The 17,770-nt window shown below is 38.5% G+C and overlaps 1 protein-coding gene across 2 annotated transcripts; it reads left to right on the top strand.

Moving 5' to 3' along the window:
• Window positions 1–150: 150 nt before the first annotated feature.
• Window positions 151–15,897, top strand: TGDS (TDP-glucose 4,6-dehydratase). Of its 2 annotated transcripts, XM_042805923.1 has the most exons (12): window positions 152–443; window positions 1,352–1,418; window positions 1,845–1,913; window positions 5,578–5,668; window positions 6,707–6,849; window positions 8,518–8,616; window positions 9,448–9,507; window positions 11,274–11,317; window positions 11,594–11,759; window positions 12,288–12,346; window positions 14,244–14,341; window positions 14,752–15,897. In XM_042805923.1, exons 1-12 carry the CDS (start codon window positions 367–369, stop codon window positions 14,850–14,852), a joined length of 1,074 nt encoding a protein of 357 aa, XP_042661857.1. In that variant the 5' UTR covers window positions 152–366; the 3' UTR covers window positions 14,853–15,897. The 2 variants fall into 2 exon arrangements, with proteins under 2 accessions (XP_042661858.1, XP_042661857.1); XM_042805924.1 differs by lacking the exon at window positions 9,448–9,507 and having other exon boundaries at window positions 151–443.
• Window positions 15,898–17,770: the final 1,873 nt, after the last annotated feature.

Raw genomic sequence — 17,770 nt, 5'->3', positions numbered from 1 at the left:
ACTCCCTCCACGCCTCGGCGGGGGGGCGGGGCCAACAGAGCCGGCCCCGCCTCTGCCACCGTGCCCCGCACCGCCCCTACTACAACGTGTCCGTCGTTGGGCTCGGCCGTAAGTTGAGACCCAGCCGTCGTAAAAGGCGCCGGTCGGCGGTGAGGGCGGGTGCCGAGCCTCTTCAGAGGCAACGGGCTCCGGTGTTGGTGGCCGCGGGGAGGGAAGGGAGGAAGGCTAGGCGTTTTGTCACGCGGGTTCCCTCTGCGGCCCTTGCCCGTGGAGCACTCCGGCAGAGCTACAGCGTCCGTCGCGCACGCGTGGCCGTGAGGTCGCGGCGCGGGGGGGCGGAAGGGCTGTCGCCGTAAAGCGCGGAGGATGGCGGTGCCGCCGGGCGCCGCGGAGCTCCCGGTGTTCGAGAAGCGGCTGCTGGTGACGGGCGGCGCCGGGTTCATGTGAGCGGCGACCACCCCCCCACCCCCCTCCCCCCCGGGTTTGGGGGGCGCGGGTGGGGTCCGGCGGTGCCCCCTCCGTTGGGCCTGTCCGGGGCCGGTTCGGCGGGGGCGGGGGGGGGGGGCTGTGCTTCGAGCCGACTGTCGTTTCTCCTCTCCGCTCCCCGGTGCTGCGGGCTCTGCTCGAGGCAGAGAAAAATTCGGGTCCGTCTTAAGCGTGAGCCCTTCAGCGTGCTCGGAGTCTGGAGCTGGGGGAGGGTTAGATTCCTGCGTGCGCCTCTCCAGCTTTGGCGGGGTGTTGTGTCTGTGTGTGTCTGTGTGTGTCTGTGTGTGTCTGTGTGTGTCTGTGTGTGTCTGTGTGTGTCTGTGTGTGTCTGTGTGTGTCTGTGTGAATAAGCCCTGAACTCTCAGGGCGAGCTTCTTGTACAGGAGACTGTGCCCAAGGAAGTGCCGCCCGGTGCTCAGGCTGTCATTTCTTGCACCTGGCAGCGCTGTCGGAGAGTTGAGTGTGGAGAGTTAGTATTGTGACTTCAGAGAGTTGGCTGTTTAGTTCTCCCCAATACCCGGTGTATAAACTTAAGTGCATAAAAGTATTTTAGAGTGGCGAGTGAATGTAGCACAGAATAATTTATTTTTGAGTTTTTTTTTTTTTTCGGTGGCTGCTTTTGTTACAGTATGAACTTTAATCTGATCTTTAGTTTCATAACAGTATACAGTTATGGGTATTATTAATAGAATAATATTGACGTTCCTTAAAATATATCTGTGAATTCTTCTTTCTCCTGTATTGAGTACAGCCCCCTCTTCCCCCAAAGCCTTTTGATATTGCTAAACATTTATAATTTGTCATCCCTTTGTTACCTTAAAGCTAACTGTATAATTGTAAAATATGTTTTTCTTCTGTCACACAGTGCTTCACATGTAGTTGTCTCTCTTGTGAAAAACTACCCAAACTATCTGATTATAAATCTGGATAAGGTAAGCAGCTTATTTTCTTTCTTGGTGTGGAAAACTGTTTTTAATGTTTTTAATGCAATCTGTAGAATATTGAAATTTGTATGGATTACTGTAATTTATTAAATTGTTGACTATCAATTTGTTCCTGTGCAAAAAAAAAAAAAATCAACTATTGTTCATGCTTACAGACCTATTCCCATCACAAACAATTATTTTAAAAACAGGAAGCTTTTGAAGGTCTAAACTTCTGTTTAAGAATTTTTGCAGTTAGATTATCTTTGAGTTGTGTGTGTTTAAAGCTTCGTTATGTCTGCTTGCAAAATAGCTTTTCTTTTGAAATAAATTTAAACTTTTTTCTCAAACTTCCTAGTGATTAGGCTGGATCTGAGTTAGCTTATTTGCTTTCACAAGCCCACTTAATGATGCTGTGTGGGTATTTCTCTTTAGCTCGACTACTGTGCAAGCTTGAAGAATCTTGAAACCGTCTCTGAGAAGGAAAACTACAAGTTTATCCAGGTGATAAAGCCTTCTCTCCTAAGAAACTTGCCTTTTACCGATTTTTATGCTTTCATATCAAGGCCTCCTTTCATAACATGGTCTCCAGAGCTCCCCAAACTAGAAGCTACTGCTTTCATTTATGGTAAAGTTCAAATTACTTCTGCTAATTTATTGTCAGAAATGAGCCAGTGTATGTAATGTGACAATCAGGTGGGCATAACAGCATTTACTTTATCTGTTCACCTTATTAACAGACTCCATATTTCAGTCACAGAAATCTTTGACAATATGCAGTATGTTCTGCCTCTTACATGAAGTAGTCTTTTGAAATTTGATATATTTTATTGCATAAAAATATAGAATTGGTAAAAGCCTGATGATGGAGATGAGTGGTCTTAGGGATGATTGTTTCCCTTTTGATTGGTGGTACGGACAAGATGGACTCAGGTTTGGCTTCTCTCTGCTGCTTTGATGCTATCTTAGATTTTGCACCTTCAAACGCTGCCACTTGTCATATTCCATGGTGTGCAGCACACTCGTTCTGTTAGCACCAGACATCGGGCTACATTTTTGCTTTTGCTGCTGTTGATGCTGTGTAGTTCACAGCTGTTTTGGAACAGGGTCTCATGGGAACATTCAAGGTATGCCTTTTCTTAAAATTTTGCCAATTGAATTAGTTTACTGTTTCCACAGTGTTGTCTTCAGACAGGAGATGGATTTTGATTTATTGTTCAGATTCTCACTGCTGCATTTGTATGCTGACTCTACAAAAGTCAGTACTGATGCTGCTGTCTCTGTGCAGCTGGGCTGCCTGAGGTTGCAGGACACGAGAGAAATGCATATAGTTTAATTTTGTGAAATAACAACTTTGGGGCAACTTTGTCAGAAGTAATGGATGTAAATTAAGCATATCTCTTAGATTTGGGCAGGACTGGGACTTGAACTTGTCCTCACCTGTTTGGTGACCCCCATGGCTGTTTACATTTCTGTGAACCTACTTCTTTATTTCAGTAAGTGATTATGTCTGAGCTATTAGGATAAAAGTTGCATGAAGGCAAAGTGGATGTCTACTGAGGAAATGTGTGTCGTTTTGGCATGCCCAAACTGGGTTTTTGGTTATTCTTCCTAATGTTTTTGATGGCTTCTGGTATGTGACATGAAATGTATGAATGCTGTAGAAAAGCCTCGTTACCTCTCTATATATTAACATTCAACTGCATTAAATGTTTAGCGTGGAGTTCTGGAAGGCATCCTGTAAACAGTCAAGCCCCTCTGTGAAGCAGGGGAATAGGTGCAGGAAATGATGTAGCTATATGGCTTGTGAACTAGAGTAGGAATATGTTCTCACAAAACTTACACCAGTATAATAAATTCCAACTTTTCAGCATTGTTTGTTTGCTTTGTAAGGAAGGTGGATCAGAGCTTAATATGCAGCCAAGCACTTTACACTGATAAAGAAAAAATGCACTGGAAAAAATCATCTCTAGTGGACAGGCTGTATGATTAGAACTGTAAAACTGTTACTGCCCTTAGGAGAGAGCAGGAAGGAGAAACACTCTAGTGGTGCCATAGGAAAGAAACCTGTTTTGGAAGGCAGAGAAGTTTAGCAAATTTGTGTAAGGTGCTGTATGAAAGATACAATTTTATCACAATTTCTGTCGTTGCTTAGCACAGATGTATCGAGTTTGAATTTCAGTTTTTAAAAAGAAGTCAATAATCATAGTCATATAGTTCAAAAGAATGTATGAGTCTGAAGTGTTATATTGAGTTTGCATGGCAAGGTTTTGGTATCAGGTGGGGCTACAGGGGTGGCTTCTGTGAGAAGCTGCTGGAAGCTTCCCCCATGCCTGATGGAGTCAGTGCCAGCCAGCTCTGAGATGGACCCACCAGTGGCCAAGGCTGAGCCCATCAGAGACAGTGGTAGCACCTCTGCGATAATGTATTTGAGAAGCTGGGGAAAAAAAACCCTGTGCAATACCAGCAGCAGACAGAAGAGAGGAGTGAGAACATGTGAGAGAAACAGCCCTGCAGACACCAAGGTGAAGAAGTGGGAGGAGGTGCTCCTAGCACTGGAGCAGAGATTCTCCTGCAGCCCCTGAAGACCATGGTGAGGCAGGCTGTGCCCCTGCAGCCCGTGGAGGTTAACAGTGGAGCAGATGCCCACCTGCAGCCTGTGGAGGACCCCACACTGGAGCAGGTGGATGTGCCTGAAGGAGGCTGGGACCCCATGGGAAGCCTGCACTGGAGCAGGTTTTCTGGCAGGACTTGTGACCCCGTGGGGGACCCAGGCTGGAACAGGCTGTGCCTGAAGGACTGCACCCTGCAGAAGGGACCCACGCTGGAGCAGTTCGTGAAGAACTGCAGCCTGTGGGAAGGGCTCATGTTGGGTAAGGTCATGGAGGACTGTCTCCTGTGGGAGGGACCCCACGCTGGAGCAGGGGGAGTGTGTGAGAAGTCCCTCCACCTTGAGGAGGAAGGAGAGTGGCAGAGGTGCTGTGTGATGAACTGACCATAACACCCATTCCACGTCCACCTGTGATGCTGAGAGGGAGGAGGTAGAGAAATCGAAAGTGAAGTTAAGTTGGAGAAGGGAAGGTGTTTTTAAGACTTAGTTTTATTTTCTCATTATCCAACTCTGATTTGATTAGTAATAAATTAAATTAATTTTTCCCCAAGTCAAGACTGTTTTGCCTGTGATGGTAATTGGTGGGTGACCTCTTTTTGTCCTTATCTTAACCCATGAGTTTTTTGTTACACTTTTTCTCTCTCCTGTCCAGCTGAGGAAGGGGAGTGATAGAGTGGCTTTGGTGGGACTCTGACATCCATCCAGGGTCAGCCCACCACCAGTGTATTTACTGGAGTGTTTCAGTTCTGTTCAGTCATGAGAAATAAGAAAATCAGTTCATATTCCTCACATTTCTGACATACAGTACTTCTTTGAAGCTGCTGTTCAGAGTTGTTGCTTGAGAACTTAAAGCATAGGTGCATTTGAATTATTTTTATATAACTGCTTTGTTAATGAAAATACAGAAATCTTCCTCCCCAAGACACCTGTTCTCAGGTACTGTCTTGCTTGAGCCAACAGATAAATAGCAACAGCTTTTTCTCAGCTTGCATTTACATTTAAAAGCTGCTGTTGCTTCTGTGCCACGCTAAAGAATGCCTTGTGTGTCGATGCCTGACTCTCTTCTAAATATATCAAGTAAGAAAAAAAAAATGATGAGAACAAACAACGGAAACCAAAATCCTTGCAAGACATCCAGCTGTCTATTTTGACAAAAGTGGAAATCCGCTTCAGCTTTTATAATGCCACTAGGTGTCACTGTCCGTTATCTGGACTCCAGTAACTCTACCGTGGCAACTTGTCATTTCAACCTCAGCATTCAAGCTACACACCATACTTCTGATGGGTATATTTTGGGGGTGATGCCGTTTCTAATGTTAAATGGTAATATAGATACTAAAATAAGTTTTGCTGAGGCTGTTGCTCAAAATGTGTGAAATTTGTATCTGGACGTATTTTAGAGATGGCATTGATAAATTGCCCAAAACTCAGTTGATAGTGCTACTTGTATCCTGTGCTTCCTTTGCAATGGCTTGTTATGTGATGCTTGGTACAAATGAAAGCTTACTATTTTCTATTGAAACTAATTTGTTAATGAATTATTTTTTTCCTGTTTAGGGAGATATTTGTGAACCTGATTTTATAAAACAGCTCTTCGAAACTGAAAAAATAGATATAGTCCTTCATTTTGCAGCCCAAACACATGTAGGTGAGGATTGTTGCATTTTTTTGGTGGTATTTTCCATTAATATATTTGTTTGAAATATATACTGATGTTTTTTGTCTTTTCCCATCATATAAGAGAAGGATATTGTTTGTCTGTACAAACTACATGATTCAGTGTCTGATGGCCTTTTAAACTTAAAGGGGTTCACAGCCTTAATTTAAAAAGTGCTTCATCTGGCTTGTCTATTTTCATTGCACATAAATGGTCGTGCCCCATTTTTTTTTTTTTTTTTTTGCATTAACATTTTTAAATTACATCTAGACACACATATAACTGTGTACTGATGGAGTCATGAAGACAAGGGAAAAAGAGTTTGTACATAGTCTTAAGTTTTTAGTTGATTTGGCTTCAACCTTGCAGGAAAAAACATGGTGTGGAAGCTGAAGGATTAGGCATAGCTCCCTTCAAAATCCTACATGGAGTCTAAAAAGACAGAATGAATTACACTTCAAAGTGCATATTTCAGATTAACCCTCTTCAGTAATACTGTTAATGAACAGTATCCCTACCATACTCCTTTCATCATGAGAAGAAATCCTCAAAGAATTCTCCACGAAAATGCTTCTCAAAATTGTCAGATTTGGTATGCACAAAGTCATTAGGTCAGTGGGACAATTCTAAGAATTAAGACAGGTGCTAGTTAATTAACAGTAATAGGTATATATTACTGATTCTTACAGCTGTCTTTGAACAATGCTTTTATTACTGAGCTTGGCCCTTCCTATTGGAGAGGGGAAGTAGTTGTGCTGCTTCTTAAATAAACTTAGATAATCCTATTTCAAATGGAACTGTCTGTAGCCAACAAGCTTTTGCTTCTGATTCCAGCCTGTTGTTGAGAGCAAGGATTTTGACTTCAATTAAGTATAGAAAGTATCAGATAGCAAGGTCATTATTAAATGAAGACAATCAAAGAACTAGTGGTAAAGTCCCAGTCTATACTGGAGCCTCTAATATTATGGCTCAATAGGAAGCCATGTCTTGCTTAAAATTAATCAGAATTGTTTGAAATTTTTAATGTAGATCTCTCATTTTGGCACGCCCTGGAATTCACCTATGTGAATGTTTATGGCACTAATGTGCTGGTTGCTGCTGCACATGAAGCCAACGTGGAGAAGTTTGTCTATGTTAGTACAGATGAAGTATATGGAGGTAGCACTGACAAGGTGAGTTTGAAAGTGCATGAGGGTTTTCCTAGCTTTACTTGCTTTTAATAGTGAAAACAAAATGAGTCTTAAGTTTCCTTGGCCTCTGTAAATGTATGACTTTCAAGCTATTTCTGATAACACTGGAACTTACAAAGAAGCACTGGTTGCTTCTAGAAAGCTAAGTATCAATATTGTCCTGAATTTTTTTGTAGCATGTTTTATATTGGATGTATATTACTTAAAGCACTGAGATTAAGGTCATTAATGACATGTGTATACTCCTCAGAGATAGTATCAGAGAGAATGTATTATACAAGTTTTGCCTTGGAGCATTCGTGACACTTCAGTAATGCACAGAGTATGTTGTTTGTTTGTTTGTTTTTTGTTTTTTACCTGCTCTACCTTGACTATGAACTTGACAGGCAGGGAACTGTTTTATACTCTGGCTAAAATACTAACAGAACTGTAGGTACCAACAATTTGAACAGGAAGCAGTTCCTGTATTACTGGAAGAAATATGCAGATGTATCTTGTTGTTCTTTGGAAATCTTTTTGATTCTTGTCAATTTATGCCTGACCTTAGTCAGGAAATGTAATTGAGCTCAGTAAAAAGACAGTTTATATAAATGCTTGTCTTTCTAAAGGTGTTAATAATGACCAAGGAGTCCTGTGCCATAATCCATGAAAATACAAATGTATTTCAGAAAAGACATGTGCACTTTGTTATTGTTGCAATGTCTTTATCAGTTCCTTCAACACAACTTCAATCTGTAGACTTTTATGATGCCAAGGATGTTGTTTTCCTGCATGTAGACCAGTGATTTGGCTGAGACAGCTTCAAGTGAACTTTTTCTGCTTCTGGGCCTTGAAAAGAGCGCTTCTGTTTAATCTGTTTTTTTTGCTCTCTTTGTGAGTCCTAGTAGAAGTTCTTGAAGAGAGTTGTTTTTTGGGGGAGGAAGGTCAAAAAGTAAATCAGGTCAATGAATTTCAGAGGTAAAGGTCAGACAAGAACAGTGAGTCTTTTAATCACATGTTAAGGTGATTGTTATGAATTGCACCTCAGGCAGTGTAGAATCCCTCCTTCCTTTGGTTCATTATTGCTGGTTTTGGGTTTGTTGGGTTTTGGATTTTCCCCCCCCCCCCCCCCCCCCCCCCCAAGTGAGAAGTAGATAGAAGTTGCAGGATAGCCATGAAGCTGCCTGTTCTGGAACTGGTCAGAATTGTTGCAGCCTTGCTTTGAAGGGCTTTAGGTTGAAATTCTACTTTCCTTATAGAAATAAAGTTTATAGAAAAGGGAGAATGGACCCCTTTTATTTCAGACTGAAAGGTCAGTTAGCTAGCTGTGGTGCAATGGCACTCTGAGGCAATATGAGCCTGGAAAGGATTGAACCTCCTTGTGGCAACAGTGCTTATTTTACAAGATAAAATTCTAAGGGCCTGCTACTGTAAGGTACTCTGCTAGAGTTATAAAAATATGACTGATGGTATTCTAGCTGCTTCCTGTGTTTGATAAATAGACTGTCTTTTGTTATCGGTCTTCTGCTGTAAGTGGAAGGCTGACTTTCTCAGACTGGTGTGCTTGGATACATAGGGATTTTTATTTCGGTTGCAACTGCAGCTTTTGTAACTTTCAGAGGTATCTGGGCAAGAGAAATCGAGTAATGCAAATTTTTCTTTTCCTTTTAGGAATTTGATGAATCCTCACCAAAACGTCCAACAAATCCCTATGCCTCCTCTAAAGCAGCTGCAGAGTGTTTTGTTCAGTCTTACTGGGAAAGGTACCAAGTAAGTTGATGCAAGCTTCAAAAACTCTGAAGTCTATACCTTAGTGTCTGTATTACAAAAATAAAAGAAAAATCAGTACTAGTCCACACAATGCCACCTCTTTCCTGATTGACAGTCTTGTAGTTTGAGTGTCTTGGAGGATGTCCACCACTTACTGGTGGAGATATACTGCAAGACAGTGGGGAGAGGTCAAATGTTTTTCAACTTTTTTGGAAATCTGAACTGTAATGTCTAAAAATATTCTTTGATAAAATGGTCAAAGAGAATATTAGCAATTTAAAAAACAGCATTAAGCTTGAAGGAAATATATTTGTACAGAAAGAGAACATGCAAAGTTCAAATTGTATTAAGACTAGGCTTATAGTGAAAGTGGGAAAAAAAAAAGGAATAAACCCCTATTACTCAGATTTGCTTAAGCAAAAATATTTAAAATTTTGAATACTTTTATCTTTTGTTCTCGACATGTTCTTCTGCAGAGTTGTTTTTGGCATAAAGTTTACTTGAATATGGTGTTAATTGGAATAGTAAGTAGTAAGCCAGCCTTCAGTCAACCAAATACAAGTCTGTAACATCCTGTGGTGGTTCCAGAACAAGACTGATTACACCACTTGTAACTTGTGGTGGTTCTAACAGACTGAAAAGGCTGGAGGCCCTTGCCTGTTTGTCAGAAGTATGGCTACCTTAATAATTCATTAACGTTTGTACGGGCTTGCAGATTTTTGAATAAGCACTGTGGGTGTGTCAGTTTATTTATCGATCAGCAAGAAGCCCACAGGTTTTTACTGGTATATATTTTCTTATATAATCACATGCATGTTTAATGCTCTTAAGTTCCCAGTCGTTATCACACGGAGCAGTAACGTTTATGGACCACACCAGTATCCAGAAAAAGTAAGTTAAACCTATGCTTTATTCTGAACTTCAGTATACCATAATTTAGGGTTGTAGTGATCTTACTTTTTTCTCGTAAGAATGGACTGCCTTTTGAAAAAAGCACTGTCTTGCAAGTATGTTTGTCCACACCTGTGATTCTATATTTTGATCTTATGCTAACATGTCTTACCATCAACACAATGAACACATGTCTTTTTGCTTGTCAATAAAGCATCAATGAGAGATTTCTAGTTATTTACACAAATTTTACTACAATGATTTTGTTTTCTAAATTTTTTAGCTTTTAAAGGATATTTAACTGCCTTGTGTCTGGCACAGTTCCCCTACAAATTACATTAACTCACATGTCATCTGCTGTAATTAGGAATGTTTAATAACGAAGGTAAACATTTCAAAAAGTAAACTGTGAGAGAGCAGTGTGTCTGATACAGAAAAGGATGTTTTAGCCTGTACAGAAAATGGGTTAAGATGAAGCTATAGCAATCAGATATATGGTGAGAAGTAGTGCAGAATGACTTGTTGTTTGCGTGTGTCCATACATACCTTGTGGGGTAACTATTTAAAATGGTTATTAGTGAGAGGGAGTTGCCTTTGTAGGCAATACCAAAATTTGCTGTGCTAGTGAATGGAAATACACTGATGGAATGTTAGTGATAATCATAGGTACTCTTTAGAGTTCAGAGCGTGTGTGAAATACAGTTGTATTTAGCAGTTCTAGGGAGGTGTTTTTTAATTTGAATTGCTTTTTATGTGTTGTTTTTTTTTTTTTTTTTTTCCCCAAATTTATTTTTCCCTACATTATTACAGGTGGGTAAGCAGTGGTTCAGTGGTTTTTAAAGCATGTTTTTCACTGATCTGTGTCTTGGAAAATGTCTGGCTACAGGTTGCATGATGTTGGGAGTGTATTCAGGGGATGTATCACTGTTGCTTTCATCTTGTATTCGTTCTCAAGTATCTGCTTTGACTTACTGCTTAAGAACATAATACTAATCTGGGTGGATCTTTAGTTTTACCTAGCACGTCTGCTGCTATGTTTAGAGTAGTACGTTAACAAAATTAGAAGTATTGGAACAGCTTTCTAATGGCTTCAGTTTAAAAGCTTTAATAGCAGGGTCAACTGTTCTGAAGTTTCTGGGTCGTCATGAATGGATCTATGCTTGTAGCCGAATGTAATATTGTAAATCTTTATGCTGCAAGCTAGTGGCTATCACTTGATCTGTGTTTACTTGAAATTCTTTATTGATTCTCTTCCAAATTTAACTATTTTAATGACTCTTACTTTTTGATTTTAGATTTACTGCAACTTGCTGGATGTTTAAACCATGTTCTAAACTGTTGTCAATAGTTATCCCTGGTTAGGCTCTAGTGCACTTCTGTGTGTGAAAAGTAATGGAACCATTTTCTTTTGTAAAAATGTTATATTTGTAGTGGTCAACCAGAAAGATAAGCTTTCCAACACAGTAGAGGCATCTGCTCTTAATTAAAAAAACAAAACAAAACAAAAAAACAACCACCAAAAAAACAACAAACAAAACAAAACAACAACAACAACAACAAAAAACCAACCAAAAAAAAAAAACAACAAACCACCAAAACCTCTCAGTTTCTAGGCTTGATGCATTCTTTGATTAGACTTAAGAAAACTTAAAAGTATTTGAAGGGTTTTATTGAAGTACTTGATACTTATTGGTGAAGCCCCATGTTCTTTGCAGAATAACAGCTTCTAAAATAGTGTTGTAATGTTTTTTTGTTCAATTCCATAGGTTATTCCAAAGTTTATATCTTTGTTGCAACAGAACAGAAAATGGTATGTAATTTGCTGTTTTGTTTGTGGTATTTGTGCTATAAAACTGTAATTACAGTTATAAAAATACGTAGTACAGTTTGTAAAATAAACAATTCATAACTTATTACATTAGTTTAAGGAAATCCTATTATTAAAATACAGGATTGTTTGCATGTCAGCTACTTAAGGTACCTTTAGATTATGGCTAACAGTAAAATTGCTTAAAACACAGCCTGATAAATTAAATGCTTTTATTTAAGGATTAACAAAAATTTCTTGCCTTTTCCTGGTTTTAAGCTGTATTCATGGTTCTGGACTTCAAAGAAGGAATTTCCTTTATGCAACTGATGTGGTAGAAGCATTCCTTACCGTCCTGAAGGAGGGGAAGCCAGGTGAAATTTATAACATTGGAACTAACTTTGAGATGTCCATTGCCCAGCTTGCTAAGGAGTTAATCCATTTAGTGAGTAAATGGTTATGATGCTTTGCTTTATCAGTCGTTGCACAGATGAACAATTCTACTATAAGCCTTTTGTAGCTCTGAGAGAGTTTAGGCTTACAGTGGGTCTTAGAAGATAATTGTAGCAGAATGATGTGCTACCCTTTCTGTGGCGGTTGTACTAAGTAAGCTTGCTGTACAGGCTGTCGTGCGTTGCACTGCTCCATCAGTTATCTTGACTGGGACATAACTGGCATAATGATTAAATACCATTTGGTAGTTTTTTTTCACGCTGCTTCTGTTTTGATCTTGGGAATGTGGCACTAGTAAAACGTAACAATTTCATTATGAATGGTTAGGCAGTGCTCAGATGAAGAAGTATTGTTCTAGATAGTTTTGATAATTTCAATAGTTTGAAAAATCAGTTTAGACAAAAGACCATTAGGTTTTTTTCTAACAGACTTGAATCTTGTTTAGAAAAAAAATCTTTTAAATTTTCAAATGTAAAGACAGTGCAAGATGTGTGGGGTTGATTTTTTTTCTCTTTGATAGATAAAGAGGACCAGTTCAGAATCTGAAATGGAGCACTGGATGGATTATGTCAAAGACAGGTAAGAAAATAGTAAAGCATGTGCAGGATAGCTTTATCCTGAAGGTTTCTGGAACTCTTGCCATATGTCTTTTTATGAAAGTGCTTCTGATTTGCAGGAGGGAAAATTTTGAAGAAGTAAGAGCTGTTTTGCTTTCTTAACTTTTTATTTTTGCTAGTGGATTTGACATCTATGATCTGTACGGAACATTGTATTGAAAACCAGGATTTCCATTTATTATTTGATTCTTTAGGTCAGAGTATATGTCTGGAAGGGGAATGTGTAATGCTAATCTGGCTGCCTTCAAACTTTCTTCATACTTTTCATTACTTAGGTCTGTTCTGGGAAACGGACAGGTTTTATACAGTAGCTAAATCTTAAGGGTAGTTTAGGTAGTTTTAGTCCTTTGTATTCAACATCACTTGAGTGAGATAAATCCCATCATCTCTCATTTAGCTTTAGTATTTTGATGTTCATCTGACTAGTACAGACTTTACTGTGCTTTATAGGTAAAACCCACTCTCCACAGGCAGAAATACAGACCTACGGAGTGTAGTTGATTTTAGATTCCTATCTTAAGTTGAAACTGCTATCTCAAAAGTAGGTGTAAAACTCTGAGGTGTCAAAGTTAGGGCGGGGGCAAAAATGGATAGCTTTTATAAATATGCTTTTGCTATGTGCTTCCGTCCTTAATTTCAGGCTTGGTTTGGCTCTGTTCTTTTATCACCGTTTCTTTTCTGCAGCAACAATGAGTCTGCTTACTTTAGATATCACTCTCTCCGAGTGATTAGAAATGACGTATCTACTGGTAGCAGTTAAGTATTATTATGGCCTTTAGAATTCTCACTTTCTGTTCACATTTGGATTGTTATCATGGCAACACAAGTGTCTTTAAATATACTATTTTTTCTTTTTTTAAAAGAAAATGTTCTTCAGAATCCTATCTGAGTGTATCACAGGACTTTGAACAAATTGCCTTTGGCTCACATGATGTGATTGGTCAGTAGGTCTCAGTGTAATTCAGATCGAGATGTTCCTTCATGTGTATTGGGCCCTGTCTGCTAATGTTTAAACATAAACGGGCTTAGGAAAATTGACCACATAGGAATACATGTTTCAAAAAATGTTGAAGTCTTACAAAAGATTCTTAAGATACCTGACTAATTATTATTTAATTCTGTAATGAGTGACTTAAAGGACATGGGGGTTACTTGCCATGGAAAAATTAGTTTTGTTTCTGCTTGAGACGAGCATGTTTTAATAATGGTGGTAAGTAGATGGTTTCTGTCTGCACATGTAGTTTAACTACTCGGTATGCTAGTGCCAGTAATGCTGGACTAGGCTATCTAACTGCCAGATTGTGGAAGTAAAAATCTGTGCCATGTTTAAATGTAGAGAATCCTTTTCTGTGTTGAATCTTGCAGCCTGAGATTCTCCATATTCAGTATTACTAAGTTTGGGTAGCTAACAAGGCAGTTTAATGGTAGTACTTTGGAAGTCTATGTATTTCACATCTGAAGTATGTGAAAATTTTGGGGCTTTTAGGATGAAAAATGTGAATGCTGATATTAGAAAACACTGGCTTGCATGTGAACGTCTAAAGAGTTGCAAATGCAGTGATTTGCCCAATTTCATTGGCAGTGATTGGAATTTTGCATTTGTTTTTGTGCCAATAAAATATGAATTCATATTTCTTCTAGTCAATTCCAAATAGTTGACTGTACAAACTGAATTGTATTGTTGTAGCTGCACTCAACTGCTGTGTATTTTTTTGAAGGCAATATAATCTGTTTGTGTTGATGGGGAATTTTAAAAATTGAAGCATACCTAATATTGGTTTGAAGACAATGTGAGGTATTGCATCTCTAATGAAAAGTCTAATCAAATTGTTTTCCATGTGCATTTTATATTTCATCAGACCTACCAATGACCTGAGATACCCAATGAATTCAGAAAAGATGCACAACTTAGGATGGAGACCTAAAGTCCCTTGGAAGGAAGGAATAAAGCAAACAAGTAAGACTGGCTTTTACACTAATTGATTTAGAAGTGGTGGGAGGAGGGAAAGGTAGGGAAATAGGTATATAGGCTAGTTAATGAGAAGTTAAAGAGAATTAATTTAATGTTTTCACTTTACATAGATTTGACTGCTTTTTCAGTAGTGTATTTTCCAGATTTAAAAAAAAAAAGTTAATCACAATACAGTAGCGGCGGGTACTAGAATCAATTACTACTTAATGCTAGAAAAAGTCTTGCATGAAGAATCTATAAAATCTAAACTAGATTTTTTTTTTTGTTTATAATATTATAGGTTAAAATGTTGCATAATGAACTACTAGCATGTTAGTCTTATGATGTCTGTGGAATATCTGAATTTCCCTGTTATCTCTGGTCAGCTTGACTCATGAACATTCTCTTCATACTAGTTGAATGGTACAAAGAAAACTTTCACAACTGGAAAAACTCAGAGAAAGCTTTAGAGCCCTTTCCTGTGACAGAGCCATTTGCACAGCTCAGCGGTCCGTAGGGTGGAGGAAAACCTGAAGGAGTTTATTCTACCTCATACAGTCTTTTCTTGGAAGCCTGCAATCAAGTGGCCACATTGAACTCTTAATGTATTCAAGATATATGAACCACGATGAAAACAGAGCTACAGCACGGCACAACTTTGGAAGGCCTTCAGCACTTTATAAGTGGAATCTGTTAATTTCAGCTTTTGGTGCAATACTATATTCTCACTAGGTACTGATTTTAAAGAACTGTACAGGGTGAAGAATATTTATAGTGCTATACATCAGTGTAACTGAAGTCAAATATGTGTTATTAATCAAGGATAATTGTGATTACAGTTTTGGGGACTTTCAATTAAATTTGTTTTAGTTTTGGAATCATTAATCTGTATTAGTTTGTTTTTTTTTTACAGTGTAATATATTGTTTTTGTCACTGTAAAGAGTTGCGTTGTTATAAATCAAGGTGAAAAATGCTGTATTTTCTGGAGAGTATAAATCAGTTGATGAAAGCCAGATAGAGCACCCATATGGTTCAGTCCTTTTCTCTGTTGATGCAGCATTACCTTCTGTAGATGACTCATTGAACTGTTACCTACTCTGTAAGTTAAATGCTCCTTTTTTAAGGGGTGTGAGTGGGACAGGTATGAAGAAGTAGTAGGTGTTCTTGCCGATATTTCTAGAAGCATTTCCTTAAACTTTGCTCTGTTTTACTGTTTTAGATGTTATCTTTTTACTGTATTACTGTCTTTTACGTGTTAATTTCCTTAACTGCAATTGTAACAAACTTGAAATACCGTAACACAGTTAACATTCCAGTGATGTTATTTCCTGTGATATGAAGGCTATGGAGAAAAATGTTAAACACTTCTTTTCATGTGAATTGTGGGTTGGCAGACCTTATTCAATGCAGTGTTTCAGAATTATTATTTTTTTTTTTGGTGACAAACATTTTAAACATGAAACAATATTCGAGTTCTACTGTAGAGTTTGGGGGGGAAACTTTAAAAATATGTCAGTGAATCTTTTTCAAAGCTGATTTAGTAATAAAAGTTACATTGTAACTGGTTTCTTTTAAGTGAACATGCTGAAGAAGTAGATGGTGAGGGGGATTTTTTTTATATTTTTTTTTTTAGTTCTTCCCTTATCCTGAAAAAATTATCTTCACTGTTTTGGCTTTGAGGTGGCAGACATAGAAGGGAAAACTCCTCATGGTTTTACCACTTTAGCTTCTGTACTTGGCACAGGCCCAGACCCTTCTGTTGCCCCTGGGCAGAGCTGCAGAAGCATAGGACTAGGATGCTCTGGTGTACTCAGAAATTGCTGCAACTTCCAAAGTCTCTCAGAAATTGCAAGTGAACTCTCAAAACACAGGTATGTGCAGAAGTCCATTCCTCATCACCCTAAGTGCAGGAAGAATAGAGCTTGGGGCATTTGCTTCAGCTTTGCCTCTGCTAGAGTTTTGGTAGTAACCGAGCGTAAAACTGATTAGAACTGACCCAGGTAGCCTACAGGTAGTGCTGCCTTTGGACCCACAGTGCTCCCAACTTGATCCCAGTTTTTCTGTGTTGCGTGGTGCTGTTGATAAAATGGCACTTCTGGTTGGTAAGAATCATCTTAAAAGGAGACTAAACTAAATGCTTAGGCTTAGCTTGGCACCAAGTATGTGCTCTAAAGTCTAGGAATGGGTTATTGAAAATGAGTTTTCTGTGGCAAAGTAGGATCATATTACTGTAGTAGAAGTGTGTTGCACTTGTATTTCAGGGGTTTCTGATACCTGATTTGGTAGTAATAAACCTCCATTTGGGGAGGACAGAAGTTAAATGATGTAATATGTACTAGTCTATTAGAATACTTGGCTTACCAGATACTTCAGATTCTACTGATGAATCACTTCAATTTCATTGTCAAACACACATTGCTGGTAACATTCAAATTACTTTCTTTTTTTACAAAACTCAATACCAGAAATAGCTAAGTACTCCGAAGATCTGTTTTAGCTGCATTTATGCTTATTGTGGCAGCTGCTCTGGGTGAGCCACATGAAAGTGTGTATCCTTCACATCTGCTTATGCTGGAATGCTGGCGATGTGATGTGTTTTTAATGTTAGGAATAGAAATTATAGATTATTAAATAATTATTTTAAACCTTACAAATAGGTACAGTGTCTCCTGGAATGTTAGAGATCAATTAATTTGTGATTGTGCTATCAGATCAGAAACACACATAAGAAAGCAGTAGTGTATAATTGGTTTATTGAACAGATCTTTTCAAAGTTGTTTTGAATGCTGATGGTGTGAGCTTTGATGTTTATGTAACTATCCAAATGAGTGGTATTACTGGGAGTGGATTTTTCAAAAGGATCTATTTTTAGTGGAAGCTGTTCTAGTTTATTTAGATGTTTTTTAAAGAATTCATTGAATTCATCCTTCTAAGTATTTGAGATTTTTGGTCAGTGTTCCTACTTTTATTTTTATACAAAAATAAATATATATACACATTTTAAAAATACATCAGTATATTTAAAAAAAAAAATGAACCCAGGAGGCTTTTGCTTTGAGCTACTTTGCTGTAGATCAGGTTACCTTAGCAGGGAAATGCTGTGGTAGGATCATTTCTTTCAGAGGGAAAAGTCTTTTTGCTGTTAAAGAAAACAGCTTATTTTGCCATTAACCTGACTTCTGTAGGAAGAAAGGGATGAATGATTGACTAGTGAACTGTTAATGTGGAGAAGCATAATGCTTTTAGTTTTTATTTCTCACTGGTTTTACTTGCAGAAGGCAAAGGTGGTGATGTAAGATACTGTGAACACAGCGGTCTTTCAGTCCACTTTCCTCAAGGTATGTGTCACAGAAAGAAGTGAGGTTACACCAATAAGAAAATAAACGGAGTAAATGTATATGTCACTTAAATTGCTAAAGCTTTCTAAGGGAGAA

Source organism: Tyto alba, unplaced genomic scaffold (assembly GCF_018691265.1).
Source record: "Tyto alba isolate M040663 unplaced genomic scaffold, T.alba_DEE_v4.0 Super-Scaffold_45, whole genome shotgun sequence".
In the NCBI taxonomy this organism is placed as follows: Eukaryota; Metazoa; Chordata; class Aves; order Strigiformes; family Tytonidae; genus Tyto; species Tyto alba.
Note: the sequence above shows the minus strand (reverse complement) of the source record. Positions and strands in the feature narration are given on the sequence as shown.